Source organism: Atractosteus spatula, chromosome 14 (assembly GCF_055471065.1).
Source record: "Atractosteus spatula isolate fAtrSpa1 chromosome 14, fAtrSpa1.hap1, whole genome shotgun sequence".
In the NCBI taxonomy this organism is placed as follows: Eukaryota; Metazoa; Chordata; class Actinopteri; order Semionotiformes; family Lepisosteidae; genus Atractosteus; species Atractosteus spatula.
The window spans coordinates 17433068-17450657 of record NC_142719.1 but is presented as its reverse complement, the minus strand read 5'-3'; the positions used below and the strand labels follow the sequence as shown (position 1 = coordinate 17450657).

Below are 17590 nucleotides of genomic sequence, written 5' to 3'. Positions count from 1 at the left end.
CATGATTAACACCTGCAAACTGCATCTTTCCTGTTGGTACAGCCAGATTAAGTCTTGGGTCTCCAGTCACTACCCCCCACCATGATCTCTCTCTCTCTCTTTCTCTCTCTCTCTGCTTGGGTCACACCTCTCTCCTCCCCTTCCCATTCACTTTTCCATTAGCGAGCGCTCAGGATCTCTGGAATCCGACTGCGCCTCTGATTTGCTCTTAAAGGCAGCAGCCACATGCGCGTGCAAGCACACACACACACACATTCCCTTCCTCTCCACTTCCTGGCTGTGCACGTTACCCTTGAGAGCGCCGTGCTGCATCCCTCTCGCTGCGATCGCCGGCTCTGGTGTGGCATCAGCCCTCTCCTCTCCTCTCCTCTCTCTCTCTCCCTCTCCCTCCCTGCCTCATCTCCTGCTGCCGCCCCTCCCTGGCTCACACAGGCAGAGCCCGAGCTGCCACAATCACAATGTCGTTTCCGAAGAAGCATGTCTGATTCTCTCTGGGCTGCCTTGTCCAATTCCTCTATGCTGCGCTTCTTCGACAGCAACATGTTTCGACGCACAAAAAGGTAACGGCACCCTGTGCCCACAGTGTTTTATGTCGGTCGTTGTTGTGATCTCTAGGTGCCGGGTCGGGCAGTCCTTGTGCTCCTGTCCTTCCCTCCCTGCCCATGTCTGTGTTCTCCTGCGCCCGCAGGGCCCTGTGCTGATGTGTGTGTGTGTGTGTGTGTGTGTGTGTGTGTGTGTGCGTGTGCGCGCGTCTGTTTACAAGACGCTGCGATCCATTTGCAATGCTGGCCTCTCCGGCTTTGTATAACGCGAGACATTCTGACTGGGGCGGTGAGGGCTCTGCCTGCGCTGGATTTAGACAGCGTTCTGCTGCATAATGATGTCCTATTTAACAGTTTCCTCCAAATTATGGGTTTTAGGGCAGAACCATCTTCATGCAATACACACTATTCTCTGGCATGTTTATTGCATGTAAAAATAAATGTATTTGCTTTGTGCTTATGTGCTGATATATACATGGTGATATCAACAGAGGTGTCGGGTGTCTTTCCATGTGTATTATGTTATTTCATCTTGGTTTTTGGAGTGACACTGTTCCTTTACAGAATATACGAGTCCTAAAGACTTGTCTGTAATAAAATGTGACCTATTGTGCAGAAAGGCATGAAAAGAGACGCTGGAATGGTCATAAGAGGGCAGACGGATTGCTAGTCTTGCGCTGTGTCAGATCAATACGGTGTCCCGGAGGGCTGTGGAGCGGAGCTGTTGTTGTCGGTCTGCCTTGGGGGCTGCGTGCGCCGAGTGGGGGCTCTGGTGAGAGTGAGGGGTCTCTCCGCGATGGAGAGGCGCTCTCGAGCTCGTCAGACAGGATGAGGGGCTGCTGGCAGAGGGGGGGAACAATGCCCACAGCCCCCCCCCCCCCCCAGGAGGTGTAGCATCCTATATCTGGACACTGGGGTTGGCTGCCCTTTTTGTTAACAAGCAGTCCGTTAGAGGTGAAGTCGCCAGGGCTCCCCAGGGGACAGCAGCCCGAAGAGCGAAAGGACAAGGGTTCTGAGGCTGCTTCTGGAGCGTGTGTGAGCACGCTCCAGTGGCCGTGTGTGTGTGTGTGTGTGTGTGTGTGTGTTCATGTGCGCAGAGAAGGATGCTCAGTCAGGCGTGTGTCCCCTGGCTGTCGGCTCAGGTGTGTTTTCGTTGCAGCTTCAGAAGCTCGAGGCCAGGAAGCAGTCCAGGCGAGCCCTCTCCTTGCGCCTTTGTTTTTTTAAAGCACAGCGGTTTTGAAAGCTGAGCGGCCGGTCAGGGGCACAGGGAGCGCGCTGTGGTCAGGTCAGCTGAGATCAAGGCCCGTCGGGCCGATTTTACACGGGACCGTACCGAGCAGGACAGTACACGCCCACTGCCTCACGAGGAAAAAGCACCCCCCCCCTCTCCCCGGCTCAGTCCGACCCCCTCAGGGGTGTCGGGAGATCGCGCGCAGACGCGAGAGGAGATGGGAGCTGGACCGATGGAGATTCCTGGGAAGGGATGAGGTAGTTCCCGTGCGGGTGACCGCCTAGCGGAATGACAGACGGTGCTGCAGCAGGCCTGCGCAGTGCGGGGGAGAAAGAGAGAGAGCGAGACTGTTGTAGCCTGCAGGGGCTGATGGGAACAGCAGCGGGTGCTCTGGGAGCACGGCGCTGGTGGCTGGAGCGTCTGTGGCTTCAGATGGCCACTCAGGTGCGGAGGCGTCATGCTGAATAAAGAGTGGGGGTCCGGGGACCAGGAGCGTCAGGTGAGGTGTGAGGGCTCAGGGGCGACAGGCCAGGAATCTGGGTGTGATGCAAGGTGCCAGGTTTATGGGGCGAGGGGTGAGGGGAGAGGGGCAAGGGGTGAGAGGTGAGAGGTGAGAGGTGAGGGAAGAGGAATGAGGGTCGAAGGGTGAGGGGCGAGGGGAAAGGAGTGATGGGTGAGGGGTGAGGTGAGAGGGGCGAGGAGCGAGGGCAAGAGGAGTGAGGGGCGAGGGGAAAGGAGTGAGGGGTGAGGAGTGAGGGGCGAGGGCAGAGGAGTGAGGGGTGAGGGGCGAGGGGAGAGGGGTGAGAGATGAGGGGTGAAAGGTGATGGGTGAGGCGTGAGGGGTGAGGGGCCAGGGTCATGGAGAGAGAGGAGAGGGGCCAGCTGTGAGGGGCAAGGGATGAGGGGTGTGGGGCGTGGAGCTGACACTGGTGGCTTCACATACCTCAGCCAGGACTGCACAGACTGCACATGGCTCTGATTGGTGAGGGCCCTGAGAAAGAGCACAGATATTTCAGCACGGGCTTCCCGGCTTCTCAGCAATTAAAAACAAATTGCCCTGCTGTCACAGAAATAAATAAAACAGAGCAGATCGCAAAAGGCTGTAGGGGAGAAAGATGGGGGGTTGATATCTCCTTTTAATTACTCCAGGTCTATTTAGGAAGACAAGATTGTTTTTCTAAAGTGATTCAGCATTTTGAAGTCCGGCTTGTGTCAGAGCAGGGAGAGGACAGCAGGTGTGTATCTCTGCCTGTCTCTCCCTCCCTCAGGCGTGTGAGCCCCTCTGTTTGTCATCAACACTCCCGCCCCCCCCCCCCCCCCCCAGCTGTGTTGCCGTGTCATGCTGAGCTCCATAGCAACAAGCAGCAGGCGAACATGTGACCACAGCGCTTGTACCAGCAGCCCCACCCTTCCCCATGTCAGGTTCCCATCATGCCCAGCCTCAATGCGGTGTCCCCCCCCCTCCCGGTTTCCAGTCAGGGGGGATCAGTTCCTCACTCTCCGCGTGCACCTCAGACGTTCTTAATAAGGTGAATCCTTGGAGCTCCGTCCCCAGAGTTAATGCTCTGTGGCTGGAGAAGCCAAGACTGGGCCTACCGCAGGCTCAGTGTGAGACAGAAACGCAGGCAGACACGCGTTTGGGAAAGAGCACCAGAGGCGAGTGAAAACTCACCAGCCCAGCTTGTTCGCCTGGGTTATAGAGTGGATCAGGCCAGCCAGGCTGTTCTTGAGCGACCCTGTGACCCCTCATGAGTGCACTGTGAGTCAGCGCCCACACACAGCATGACTGGGCGCTGTGTTCCACACAGCACTGCACATGCCTTCCTGGGGAATACTAAGGCAGGCAGCCGACCCTTTCAGGTTGACACATCAAAAAAAAAAAGAAAGAAAAAAGATGTCAAGGCCGAATGCCTTTGTTGAGCTCCCTCATGAAAGCGCCGCTATAATTGAGTCAGATGGAAGCAACCAGCCAGGCAAATCAAATTTAATTTACACTCAAACACAGAACAGCCACTGCCTGAGCATTGATCAAGCAATATCTTATTCAAATAACGCCTTCAGCGCGAGGCACAACAGCACAAGCACCTGACCCTCTACCTGAAGTTCACAGCTAAAACCATGTTGTAAGAGAAAATCTCACCTGCACCAGTGTACAAGCAAAGCAGTTAATAGGCTTTCTGGCTGCACGCTGCTTCCTGTATGGTACTCGTAGGTGGCACGGGTGCTGTTTTGTTGTCGTTGCAAAAAAATAATAAAACAATTGGACAGATGGATGTAGGGGATCGGAGATGCCAGTTTCACCAGAGCTTGTGAAAAAATCCAGCTTGTTTTGCAGAGTCTTCTTGCACCTGCTCATGTAGAGAAACATGCATTTTCCTTATTCATTAATCATGACACGTGAGACTCAGGGCAGTTAGAAATAGTACCAGAGAACAGCTTGGGTTGCTGACCATGCCAGTTACACTGACCAACTGAAGGGACCGAACCTTTCAAGTCCCGAACAGTGGAAACAGGAAACTAAGACAGGACTCCATATAAGTATTCAAACTCCTCCAAGGCATCAACAGGGTCCACCCAGTTTTGAAGCGGATTTTTTCAAAGAAGTGAAACATGAACCGTAGGTGGTTCTACTATGTGGAAGTGTATTTAAAAACAAGAGTAAGGAGCACTTCTTTACCCAAAGGGTGGTGGGAGTGCGGAACATGCTACCCAGCCATGTGGTTGAAGCTGACACTTTGAGGTTCCTTCAAGAATGTCCTTCAATGAGGGACATCGGATCAATGACATCAGATCATGCCAGCAGCCATATCACTCTGCAACTCACAACTAGCAGCCCACTGAAGCTCAGCAGGCGTCAGCCTGGTCAGTACCTGGATGGGAGACCTCCTGGGAAAAACTAAGGCTGCTGCTGGAAGAGGTGTTAGTGGTCCATGCGGCCCATGTGGGTCCTAATGCCCCAGTATGGTGACGGGGACACTATACTGTAAACAGGCGCCGTCCTTCGGATGAGACGTAAAACCGAGGTCCTGACTCTCTGTGGTCATTAAAAATTCCAGGGCGTTTCTCGAAAAGAGTAGGGGTGTAACCCCGGTGTCCTGGCCAAATTTCCCATAGGCACTTACCAATCATGGCCTCCTAATAATCCCCATCTATGAATTGGCTTCATTACTCTGCTCTCCTCCCCACTGATAGCTGGTGTCTGGTGAGAGGACTTGGGCACTATGGCTGCCGTCGCATCATCCAGGTGGGGCTGCACACTGGTGGTGGTGGAGGGGAGTCCCCATTACCTGTAAAGCGCTTTGAGTGGAGGGTCCAGAAAAGCGCTATATAAGTGTAAGCAATTATTATTATTATTATCAATAAACTACTAACGACCAAATAGGCCCAGATGAGCCAGATGTGCCAAATGGATTCTTTCTGTACTTAGTTCAGGCATTTAAAGTCTCTTGGAAGTGCGGTAGCTTTAAAAGCCAAGCAGGGTTGATATGAGAGCAACCAGCCCACATGTTTTGCACATAGTACCTGCATCTGTTAACGCTGGTTTGGGGGGAGCATGGGGGGAGGGGTAGTGCTAATTGGACTAGTTCACTACCTGCAGAGCCTCAGGCTTGAGAGTAACAGATGTGCTCACTCTCTGGGATGGAGATGTAGGTCTATAAAATTCCAGGAAGCTGAGACCATTAATCCCGCCCTGGGCATTTTCGTTCTTCTTTTCCGAACTGTGCGCCGCTGATAATGGAGAGGAAGGCAAAAAGAATTGGAGCAGCGGCTCTTGGAGGGATTATTTCCTATCTCTTGGCACCTTTCCGTTTTTTTTATTAGCCATCTACTCCTCTAGCGTTTGATCTCTGTGCTGTTCCCATTATTTTTTAGGCTGCTATTTCCGGGAAAGTGTGGGTGGGTGGGGGAAGACTGCAAGGAAGGGGGTACTCACAGTCAGACTTCTAAAATGGGATTGCCTGTGCCCTCAGAACAACCTGAAAGAGAGCGATCGCTGAATAGCACAAATTTGTGTTTGTGCATGAAAGCATTCGCTGCAATACCAAAATTACTGATCCAGTACACAAAACAGCAGATGCAATATATTACACCTCTGTATGCAGTATATACAGTAGTGATAGATCATGGCTAGAACACCATGCCACAGTGAAATTTCCAGTCCATCAGAGATTCTGGTCTCCGACCTTCAGATTTGGAAATAAACATTTGTTACGTTCATTTGCTTGACAACATAATGCAGCTGCAGTAGTGATCAACAATCATCAGCTCAAGATCTAACCACACCCTCGACAGGTGGCAATAAAACTGTGTGAAAAGACCAGAGATCTCACAGGAACTAGTGCACACTTGGCTGAGTGCTGCAATGCCAAGACAGGATGGGATAGATCAACTGGCGTGATCTCAGCTTTCTTGCTAGCAGGGACTCCAAAGTGCAGGGTCACCAACAAGCACGTTCTCCAGCAAGCAGAGACACCAACAAGCAGGTTCTCCAGCAAGCAGGTTCTCCAGCAAGCAGAGACTCCAGCAAGCAGGTTCTCCAGCAAGCAGAGACTGCAGCAAGCAGAGACTCCAGCAAGCAGGTTTTCCAGCAAGCAGAGACGCCAGCAAGCAGAGACGCCAGCAAGCAGAGACGCCAGCAAGCAGGTTCTCTAGCAAGCAGGTTCTCCAGCAAGCAGAGACGCCAGCAAGCAGAGACGCCAGCAAGCAGAGACGCCAGCAAGCAGAGACTGCAGCAAGAAGAGACCCCAGCAAGCAGAAACTCCAGCAAGCAGGTTCTCCAGCAAGCAGAGACTCCAGCAAGCACGTTCTCTAGAAAGCAGAGACTGCAGCAAACAGAGACTCCAGCAAGCAGAGACTCCAGCAAGCAGAGACTCCAGCAAGCAGAGACGCCAGCAAGAAGAGACTCCAGCAAGAAGAGACTGCAGCAAGCAGAGACGCCAACAAGCAGAGACTCCAGCAAGCAGGTTCTCCAGCAAGCAGAGACTCCAGCAAGCATGTTCTCTAGAAAGCAGAGACTCCAGCAAGCAGAGACTCCAGCAAGCAGGTTCTCCAGAAAGCAGGTTCTCCAGCAAGCAGAGACTCCAGCAAGCAGGTTCTCCAGAAAGCAGGTTCTCCAGCAAGCAGAGACGCCAGCAAGAAGAGACTCCAGCAAGAAGAGACTCCAGCAAGCAGAAACTCCAGCAAGCAGGTTCTCCAGCAAGCAGAGACACCAGCAAGCAGAGACTCCAGCAAGCAGGACTCCAGCAAGCAGAGACTGCAGCAAGCAGAGACTTCAGCAAGCAGGGCACCCATTAGCTCTAAACAACATCTCCGGTGCGGCAGTCAGTGACTCAGCGCTAACCGTCCTGTCAGGCACTGTAGAACTCGCAGGTCAACAAACGACGAATGGCTTCTGTCTCTGCAGGGGGGCGTGTCAAGACCTGCAGGTCCCATTGACCTCGGTGCGCATATGGGCTGCTGGGGTGCCCAGCCTGAAGCCAACAGGAGAAAGGCTGTAGGGTGCACGCTAAAAAAGAAATGGCTGGTTCCTAATTGAGAAACAAAAAAGGTTTGTCAAATGTTTGATTAAAAATCAGATCATTCTGAGATTATATCCTCTAAAAGAAAGGCTCAGGCTGAAATTTGCACTGAAAGGAGTAAGTTCTTTGCAGACCCGGGGGATCAGACAGGTGTAGCACACAGCAGTAGGAGACCCTGAAAGCAGAGGAGAAGAAAAGAGGTGTCTGAGAGGTGCCAGGCTGGCGTCTATGGTTTATCATTTTCATTAGGGGGCCCCGACTAGTAGCCTCCCTCTTGCCGGGCCAGACAAGAGTCTCTCCGCAGGACAGCTGTGTAATCCTACATCTCTGTCTCTCTCTCTTTCACTCATTAAAGAAACGAATGGCCCTGCTGAGCTGGAAGCACAGCATCTGCTTTCTCGTCCAGACAGGGAGCAGGAAAGACAGGGACAGTTCACAAACTGGCCACCCCCGGCTCCTGGAGAGCCACGATCCGGAAGGGTCTTGTTTCTCAGGTTGTTAGCAATCCTTTGCCAGGTTAAGTGGCTGATTAATTTTGGGAGTAAAGGGTTCTGGAACTGAACAGCTCAAGATGTGGGAAGTCAGCTGGGTGCTTACATTTTCCATCCAAGAGATCGTGCATCACTGCTCCTCGTCTGCAGTCATTTAAGATTCACTTACGGTGACCTGTAAAACCTGTTGGACTGTGGCTCTGCAGGATCTGGACTGGCCATCCCTTTTATATACTTAGGTCCTAATACTGGGGTTTACAGCTCCAGTCCAGAAGGGCTGCAGTCCAGCAGGTTTTCTCAGTGTCTTTAATCTATGAACTGCTTATCCAGTCCATTAAGGCTTAATTGAAACAGTTAATCTCTTTTCTATGGGTGTTAGGATGTTGATGCATTGAACAGAAGTTGAAAAGCTGATGCACTGTGATCCTGCAGGGCTCCTATTATAGATGCATAGAAATACACCTGGTATCCTTGTTTGCTCCCCCAGTTATTTCTAAGATGTTTTACCAACATGATAACTTGTTTTCAGATTGTTTCACTGCACTTTACTCCATTTCATACCATGGTGTACTGCATATTCCTTCAGTAGGGACTGGTACCGTCAAAAGAGATACAATTTTCAACTGAATGCTCAACAGCAGTAAAGCACTTTCTTAGACCTTAGACCATAATGAAGGTTACAAACGAGAGGCCTTTAAGCCCATGTAATTACTTAATTAATTTAGTTATTGATATAGTTAGCAGGATATCGATCCAAGGATCTAATCCAGCTGTTACTTGAAGGAAGCCCAAGTATAAGCTTCACCCACTTTTGCGGGGCAGCTTGTTCCACACTCCCACAGGCTGGATTTTGGGAGGGGTTTTCTGTTTTTATCAAGTGCTGTGAACCGTTCACTCTTTAGAATTTTGACATCTGTCAAACCTTTTACCGGCGTCAGCTGATTAAAACAAGCTTGCTCTGTTGCTGAGGGTCTTCGGGTTTTCATTCCTTTTGAACTGGTAACCTCTAATTATTGGCTTAAATGGACCAATTGAACACTTCTGAAGGGTCTGCTGCTGCTGGTGTTTTAAAGAGACTCATAAAGCCTGCTGAACCGTGGGCAGCACTCAATCTTGCTGTGTCTGAGGGCTGTGTCTGCCTCACGCCCTGGGATTACTGACATGACTCCCGCTGGTTTCAAGAAAAAGTAACCAAACCAGTCTGGTCTGGGGGTCTGAGCGTGGGGATGGTGAGAGAGAGGGTGAGAGGGGAATAGGGCAGGGAGGCCTCTGCCCCCGTGATGCCTGCAGTACCCGTATATCTGAGCATTTTCACTTTCACATCTCATTGCCCACTTTAATTGTTTGTTAGATTCATAAGAGGAGCCATTACCAGTGGCCCATTAATTCACCTGGCGATGGCAAGCCAGATTCTGGGGTTCTGTGAGACGAACAGTTTAAACATAGAAGATAGCTGATGTCTTATCTAAAGTAGCAGCTCCTAGGTAAGAGATCTGGAAAGGTTGCTCTGGGTAAGAGATCTGGAAAGCTTGTCCTAGGTAATAGATCTAGAAATGTTGCTCTAGGCAATAGATCTGGAAAAGTTGTTCTGGGTAATAGATCTGGAAAGCTTATTCTAGGTATGAGATCTTGTAAGCTTGTTCTAGATAAGAGATCTGGAAAGTATGCTCTAGGTAAAAGATCTGGAAAGAGGCCTTAGGTAACAGATCGGAAATGCTTGCTCTAGATAAGAGATGTGGAAAGTGTTACGGAGCCTCTTTCGGAACCCTGTGCAGACGACACAATCCGGAAGGGAGTGAACACACAAAGGGAAGAGACGAGGAATAGGGCTGGTACGAACTGGGGGGGCGTGGTCCAGGGCGAACAGTCCAAAAGGTAGTCCAAGGGGAAATGCGTGGTGAGGCAAATGTCCAGAGCCGGGTGATCAATCCTAGACGAACAAGACAAAGTTAAATGCCGGAGCGGGATCTGGCGAGGGGCCGGGGGGGAAAAGGGGAACGTGACCAGGCGCTCCAGGTCCCGGACTCGGCTGGTTCAGGAAACCAATGCAGAGCCTGGAACAGAGTGAGCGTCTGGCTTTTGTAGGGAGGCTGGAACAGGGAGCAGGTGCACAAAATCAACTAAAAAGTGAACGAGCCGGAGCGCCCTTAAGGGGGGGGACTACAATCGTGACAGAAAGACCCTGTGTAGGAGATCTGTACAGAAATGTTCTCTTAGTGTTCTGTTAATTTTACACTTTTCTAATGTGCAGCTGTAGCTAGGTGTCAGTGGTTTGTCAGCTATTTTTTTACAGCAAAGATTCCAGGTCCCCTGTATGTGAATTTTATTTGCGGTATGCGAAAGTCAGCCTTCTTAATCCAGAAACAGAACAGGACCAGACAATGTCTATGTGTAGGGCAGGCATGATGTGAAAGGTAATCTTTGAGAGATGGATTTCTTAAACTTAAACTTCCCATTTATTCAGCAAAGCATAGCTGATTTGCTTCAATGTAGGTGAAACAGTGCTGTTGATATTATGATCGTTCTTCTGATGGCAAACAGAGGATCACATGACGGTGATTAGTGAGCTTTTTGTAAATGGCTATATATAATCCGACTATTGCATAGCATTTTGAAATGAATTGAAGACACCTACTTGCTTTGCTTTCTTTAGCACATAATCTTTTCCTTTCCTGCTGGATGTGTATGCGTCTCTTCTTCATTTCCGGGCTTTTAATTTTCCAGTCTGCACAGTGTATAATTTATTGGATCATCAGTGCATTAAGCCTGCGAGATTAAGGCAGAGGGACAGGCAGTGTCAGAGGAATGCAGTACATCCCTGCCAGTCTTATTACAGTCCTCTCTCCAGCAGCTCTCTGAAGCAAGGAGCATTACTGAGTGCAGTCATTAGGCAAGTTCATTCCCTTGCCAGCCTGGCTGCAGATTACGTACTTTAACCTAATGCATTTCTCTTAAATATTTAAATATGGTCTGCCCACACTCCTCCTTTTCTTCAAATGTGTTGCTGTTAACTGTTTCTTCCATAGGCTGGAGCACTGACTCGCTCACAGGCTTCAAAGACATTTTCCATTTCTCAGAAGTCATTATGTCTTCATTATTAACCAAAATCAGAAAGACAGGCTGATTCTTGCATTCGGTATTGGCATTAGGTGATCTTCGTCTCCCTAGAAAAACTGGAAGGTTGTGGATTCAAACCTAAAGTGAAGCACTACTGTTGTCATAAGGTGTATCACCTAAACTGCTCTGTTAAATGCTTGGCTGTTTAAGTGGGTGGAAGTATAAGTTGCTTTGGTTAAAATAAACTGGTCACAGTAGTAAATGGTGGTAAAGAAAATAAGATCGTGGGAGAGCAGAGGAAACAGTGTCTCCATACTGCACCAACCATCCACAAGGTATGACACACAGCACTGTTTCTTAGTGTAAGATGGGGAAATTACAATGAACAATACTTACCTTTGATAACTAATCAAAATTCACTTATATTAGTGCAATCACTAAGTCTCGGCTTACTGCTGATGGATTCATTACAGTTCCATTGTTTCCCTTTTTTTCTTAAACAATTGGAATCTCCGATCATTTGGATTACGTACCACCCCCACCCGGTTTTGTGGTTACCGCTTCTGTACCCAAAAACATGCTACTCTGACAAGCCCCGCCAGTCAGAACCATCCCTCCTGTGTCATGGATAGAGCTCCACAGCGCCCCCCGCTGGACAGTTAGTGTCAGCTGGGGGAGAGGCTGCAAGCCTGCAAGTGCCCAGATGAGTCACTAAGGCGGCTGTTTCAACAAAAAACCCAGGCGATCTAGACTGAGGAATGCAGTCCAGGGCTTGGCCTCTTGGGACGTCCTGGTGACAGCCAGCGGAGGGTGAAGAGACAATGTCTGATTCCTGGAGCTCGATCCTCCCTCAGGGCAGGCATCTCTAGTCCCTGTACTCCCTAAGGAACCTTTTTGAACGTGAAAAAGAAGCCTGTCTGCAGGCTTTCTTGTGTGGCACTAAGGTTGGATCACTGTGTTTGGACTCAATTATCAATAACTGCCGGGCTTAAAACCTATATCAGATGCCACCTACTCAGCAAGAAGAAAAGCTTGAGAGAAGGATCTTTGGAAGAGAGCGCGAGGCACAGCCCCTGTCCCCCCAGAAGTCCTTTCTTTCCTCTCCTAAGTGTGGCAACAGCATCAGAGCCTTGGAGACCATGCACACGAAACAGAAGGGCACTGCAGGTTTGCTGCCTTCCTCTTGATTTCCAGCGCTATACAGTAGAGCAATCCATGTTAGTTTCCATCTTCTCCATTTTCTCCTTGCCAGTGTGTTGCATTGCCACACGCCAGCTGACCGTCGCGGCACGCGAGAGCCTTCCACCTGCTTTCCTACGCCGTCTTTTTCAAAGCCAGAAAGACCCTTCTCGTGTCTCGGATGGGCCGGGTCACAGCAATACTGAGCGCCGAGAGCCGCAGTCGCGCTAACTGCTCTTCGAGAAGACTTGAGAAAGGAGAAGTAAGCTCTGCCTGCTGTGGACAGATGGGCAGAGAGAGAGAGAGAGAGGCGCGCCGCTGGAGGCCCTGGGCCAGGGCTGGCTGCCAGTCTGAAATCCCACACCCCGAGAGACAGAGACGGAGTCGGCCCTCAGAATTTCTGCTCCCTTTGATGATTTGGGTTCGTTTCTCTGCGGCAGGAGGCGGAGAGCGGAGATCAGCTGCTCCGCTTTGCGCGGGTCTGCGGGGCTGCCCCGTCTGTCTCGGAGCTCTGCTTCAATACCGCCGTTGCTTTCCTCGCTGGCTGGCGGCACATCAAAGGCTGCCGGGTTGATAGCTGGGGAAATTGAAGGTCTTTATCTCCACGCTGAAGCCATCAGAGGCCCGCCAGGCAGGAATTTCACCTGTACTTCTAATTACTCCATCTGCCATCAATATCAATCAATCAATCGAGCAATCAAAGTTTATTTATCAAAGCACAACAATACAGCATGCAGCAGTAGTTGCTGGCAATGAAATGTCTTTTCTACTGGGGGGGGGTAAAATCACAAAATGAAGGTTACAAAATAAGGTTACATAATAATAGATAATAATGCAATAGAAATGGAATAAAATAAACTCAGACAAAACTCAATATGCTGTAAATAGAGCTGCTATGTGTCCAGGGTGTATGCAATACATTATGTCCAAGTAGTACAGTATGCCGAATCCGAATACAATGAAAACTGCGTGTCCATGTAGCCATTATGGGTGATTTGCTGAAGGAGCTGCAGGTTGGCTGTTTAGCAGTCTTATTGCCTGGAGGTAGAAGCTGTTCCTTAATCTGTTGGACTTTGACCGAATGCTTCCGTAATGTTTACTGGACGGTAGGAGAGAAAGCAGTTTGTGTCTGGGATGACTGGGGTCCTTGAGAATGGACCTGGATTTCTTAAGGCATCTTGCTGAGTAGATATCCTGGATGTTTGGTAGCTCACAGCCGCTAGGGTTTCAACCTCCTCCCTGTACACAGACTCTTCACCATCTGTGATCAGGCCGATGGCCGTTGTATCGTCCGCAAACTTAATGATGGAGTTTGAGTTATGCCTGGCGAGACAATCATGAGTAAATAAGAAGTAGAGGACAGGGCTGAGCACACAGCCTTGGGGGGCTCCAGTGTTTAGAGTCAGGGTAGAGGATATGTTAGTGCCCACCCTCACCACCTGCGGACGTTCCGCCAAGAAGTGCAGGATCCAGTTACAGAGGGAGGTGTTCAGTCCCAGGTCCTGGAGCTTGATGACAAGCTTTGAGGGCACTATGGTATTGAATTCTGAGCTGTAATCAACAAACAGCGTTCTCACATACAGTATGTTCCTTTCTTATCCAGCTGTGAGAGGGCAGTATGGAGGGCAGTGGCATTAGCATCCTCTGTTGACCTGTTCTGGCGATACCCAAATTGCAGTGGGTCTAGGGTGTCGGGCAGTGAGGAGGCGATGTATGCTTTGACCAACCGCTCGGAGCACTTCATGATAACTGATGTGAGTGCAACGTGGCGGTAGTCATTCAGGCAACTGACTCTGGGTTTCTTATGGTGACATATGGGACAATGGTGGTTTTCCTAAGGCAGGAAGGAACTATAGACTGAGCTAGAGAGCGATTGAATATGTCCGAGAAGACATCTGCCAGCTGCTCTGCACATGCCTTCAGAACACGACCAGGGATGGCATCAGGGCCAGGAGCCTTGCGTGGATTGGTCTTTTTAAAGACTTTACACACATCCGCTCTGGATACGATCAGTGGCTTTCCGTCTTGGATTTCTGGAATCCTCCGGACTGGATCTGCGTTACTGACATCAAACCGAGCATAGAATGAATTTAGCTCATCGGGAAGAGAGGCAGACTGTTGTGTGATATAGCTGGGTTGCGTTTTGTAGTCTGTAATGGTGCGTATACCACTCCACATGGTCCGTGTGTTGCAGCCGTGATAAAATGACTAATTTAACTCAATCCCCAGAGCTCACATACCCCCAGCTCTCCAAACTCCTGTCCTCAAAGACCCCCGTGGATAAGTGTCAAGGGGGCTCCAGAGTGCAGTCTTGCAGGATATTAGGGTCAGGATAAGAGCTGTTTCTTCTCTCTGTACAACTTCTCACCCTGTGAGAAGACCTAGACCTGGTACTGAACACCTCCCTGTATCCTCTGTTTCATTCTAGCTGAGTCCTCCACTGTCCACTGAGGGTGACCTACAAGACCTGCTGGACTGTCGCTCTGTCAGAGCAGGGTTGGCCACCCCGATTTAAACCTATTGGACAATTTGGGAATGTTGGCGCACTCTTCTGAGTAGTAGCTGTGACCTGTGGAACCTTTCCTCCCTCCGCCCTCCATTCAACACCCAATTTCAATTCTCGAGAGCAGTAATGCTACAGGCATGCTAGATCCCTTTACATACACTATCACTATACACTAAACCTGGTTATTAAACACTAACTGGGTCAGTTCAGCCATCCTCCACAGGTCTGATGCTGTTTTGTTGGGTTGAAGGGTGGAGGGGAGTACCCATTACCTGTAAAGAGCTTTGAGAGTCCAGAAGAGCACTATATAAGTGTAAGGAATTATCAGTAATAAAGACATCAGTGTTCCTCAGTGATGAATGTATTTATAGTAATACTGAGATGGCAACCGTGCAACTGTGTAGTGCTACTGCTTTACTGCTCAAGGGCCTTTGGTTAAAGTCTGGGATGAACACTGTTGGAGGAGTCTGCATGTTCTCATTTGTTCTGGGGGGTAGATCTTAGCCAGCAAAGTCATGCAAATCTATGGCTGATCTCTGTAAGTTATTGGGGTTTGGGGGTTAACGTGGGTCAATGGCTGGTGAGTGAACTGTCTCACGAAATGGGCAAAAACTTTGTTTTTATTTGCAAGCAGAGAGCAGAATCTGCGATTGCCTGTGTATTCCTGTCAGCTGGCTCTCCTGTGCTCACTCGGGTTTTCTGCCCCGTGTGGCGCAGCAGACAGAACCCCAGGTCAGGAACAAGCCACAGGGAGCCTGGTCACACACTGACACTCCATTCTGGAAGTCATGCCAAAGCCTTGGACTGAGCCCAGAAGAAACCATTGTTTCTGTGATCTTCCTTTTCAATTTGTGTTCTCTTCATGTATCTAAATTTACTCTCTGACTGAAGTCATCAAAATACATTTTGGAAAGACTCCCTAAGCCTGGAGAAAGGATGTGGGCTGCATTTTTGTGGCATCTTATTTTCTCCTTCTGCATCACAAATAGGAATATTCCACTGACATGCCATCTATTTTGGTTGTGCGCTTAAATAGTATTCTGTCAATTTTATTGAAGCAATAACCCAAGGCATTATTGATCCTATTTGCCTACAATTTGAACAGCTTCAGTAAAGCTCATTAGAAGGCAAATCACTTCTTCTGTAGTAATGTGTCAAGACTGGAGCACGCCTCCTAGCTACACGAGGAAATGTGACTCCATAATGAATGGGGTAATCTTTACTCAGAGAGCTCTCACTTTCCTCTCTCCGCTTGCTAGCACTATTAAAAAAGCATGTCTTTTTTGTGTTGTGTGTTCACAGTTGCCGCACCAGTAACAGGAAGAGCCTCATTCTGACAAGCACCTCCCCCACGTTGCCCCGCCCACATTCACCATTGCCTGGACACATTGGTAAGTACCAAGTAATGAGAGACTGCAGGGGGGGTGCAAGGAGTGCAAGCTTCCAATTTTTCTAAAAAAAACAGTTTCTGTTTTTGTTGTTTGGCTAGCGTGAAGCACCTGGACTTCTTACACCAGGTTTAGCATCTAGGCCCTGGCTCCCTGTAGAATTTAGAGTCACAATTAAAATTATGCTGTGTTTCAAGCTTCATGTTACCCCCTACCTCATGGGCTGTGCTCTTGGGACTCTGGCAGTCATCCTACATCCACCAGGAAGTGTGATTCCATAAGATAAACCTCATGCCTAAAAACCAAACTTTATTCATTGACTTAAAATACCGTTTCCCATTTTATTTTTTTAAGGACAAGTACAATTCCAAGTGAGAAGAGGCCACTCGGCCCATTAATTGACAATTAATTGATCCCAGGATCTCATCCAGCCACCTCTTGAAAGACACCAGGGTGTCGGCTTCAACAGCATGACTGGGCAGCTTGTTTCAGACTCCCACAACCCTTTCTCTTTTGTGTTGTTTTATTTCCATTTTCTGTGTTATTTTTCTTAGCACAATATTTGTAGATTCCGAAGGCTGAAATAGATAGATAGATTTCCTGTGAGGGAAATTGTGTAAAGCTGCTGTTGCACTGCAGTCAATGAAGTATCTATCTATCTATTTCAGCCTTCGGAGTAGGCCTTGATTAAAGCACATCTAGAATATTAACACTCCTTGAATTAATGAGGTGCCTTATATGTAAACACATCTCAAGGTCCTGTACAGCACATCTACAAATATCGTGCTAAGAAATACTGTGCAGCACTTACAGTTAAGTCAATCTGCAGTATTTTAATCAATATCTGTCACACTGCTGCAGCTGGTCATCCATGAAAAGGTTAAGGCGCTGTTTGTACAAAACTCTGGAGGAGGACTGAACTGGAATGACCACAGCCTGTAGCTCTGGTCCAGGCATGCGGCTCCATCTGAGCATAAAAAGTCTGTTTCACAGTCCTATTATGTAATGACAATACAGCATGGCCATGTCTTGAAGAGAAGCGGATATTCAGACGTTCTGCAGGTTTTTAAAGGAAGCTGTTTTGGTATTCGGTCTCACAGTTAAATGGAGGATGGTGCTGGGGCCCTGCCTCAGTGATGACATAAAACCTCCGGGCAGCGTCACACGTTTCACAGAGGGGGTCTACCCAGGGCTGACTACCCTGGGCCTCTCCCTGTTTTCAGGCTTATTACTTGTCTGTTCAGCAGGAAATAGCATCTACTATGATGATGAGTGAGAGGGAGTTTAATAACAGTAGAATGGAAATGTAGCGCCAAGCCAAGATAATATGTGGGAGAACGGAAGGCTTCATTTTTAAAACACCCCCTGAAAATGTTTATTTAAAATGAAATCCTACCTCGACCATGAATGCGCAATGCTTGCAGAGCTACGTTCATCGCCACTGTCTAGGGAGTGGTGCTGTGGATCTCTGAGCTCATTCGTGACCATGACTGAATCCTGGGAGAGCAGAGCTGCGCTCATCGCCACTGTCTAGGGAGTGGTGCTGTGGATCTCTGGGCTCATTCGTGACCATGACTGAATCCAGGGAGAGCAGAGCTGCGCTCATCGCCACTGTCTAGGGAGTGGTGCTGTGGATCTCTGGGCTCATTCGTGACCATGACTGAATCCTGGCAGAGC

General features: G+C 49.2%; 1 protein-coding gene across 1 annotated transcript in view; it reads left to right on the top strand.

The window, feature by feature from the left end:
• Window positions 1-434: 434 nt before the first annotated feature.
• Window positions 435-17590, top strand: part of mast1a (microtubule associated serine/threonine kinase 1a) — a 51266-nt gene continuing 34110 nt past the window's right edge. Inside the window, exons 1-2 of the mRNA XM_088932949.1 lie at window positions 435-560; window positions 15828-15916. Coding sequence (XP_088789075.1) covers window positions 478-560; window positions 15828-15916 — 172 coding nt within the window. The 5' untranslated portion in view covers window positions 435-477. The remainder of the gene's footprint in view (window positions 561-15827; window positions 15917-17590) is intronic.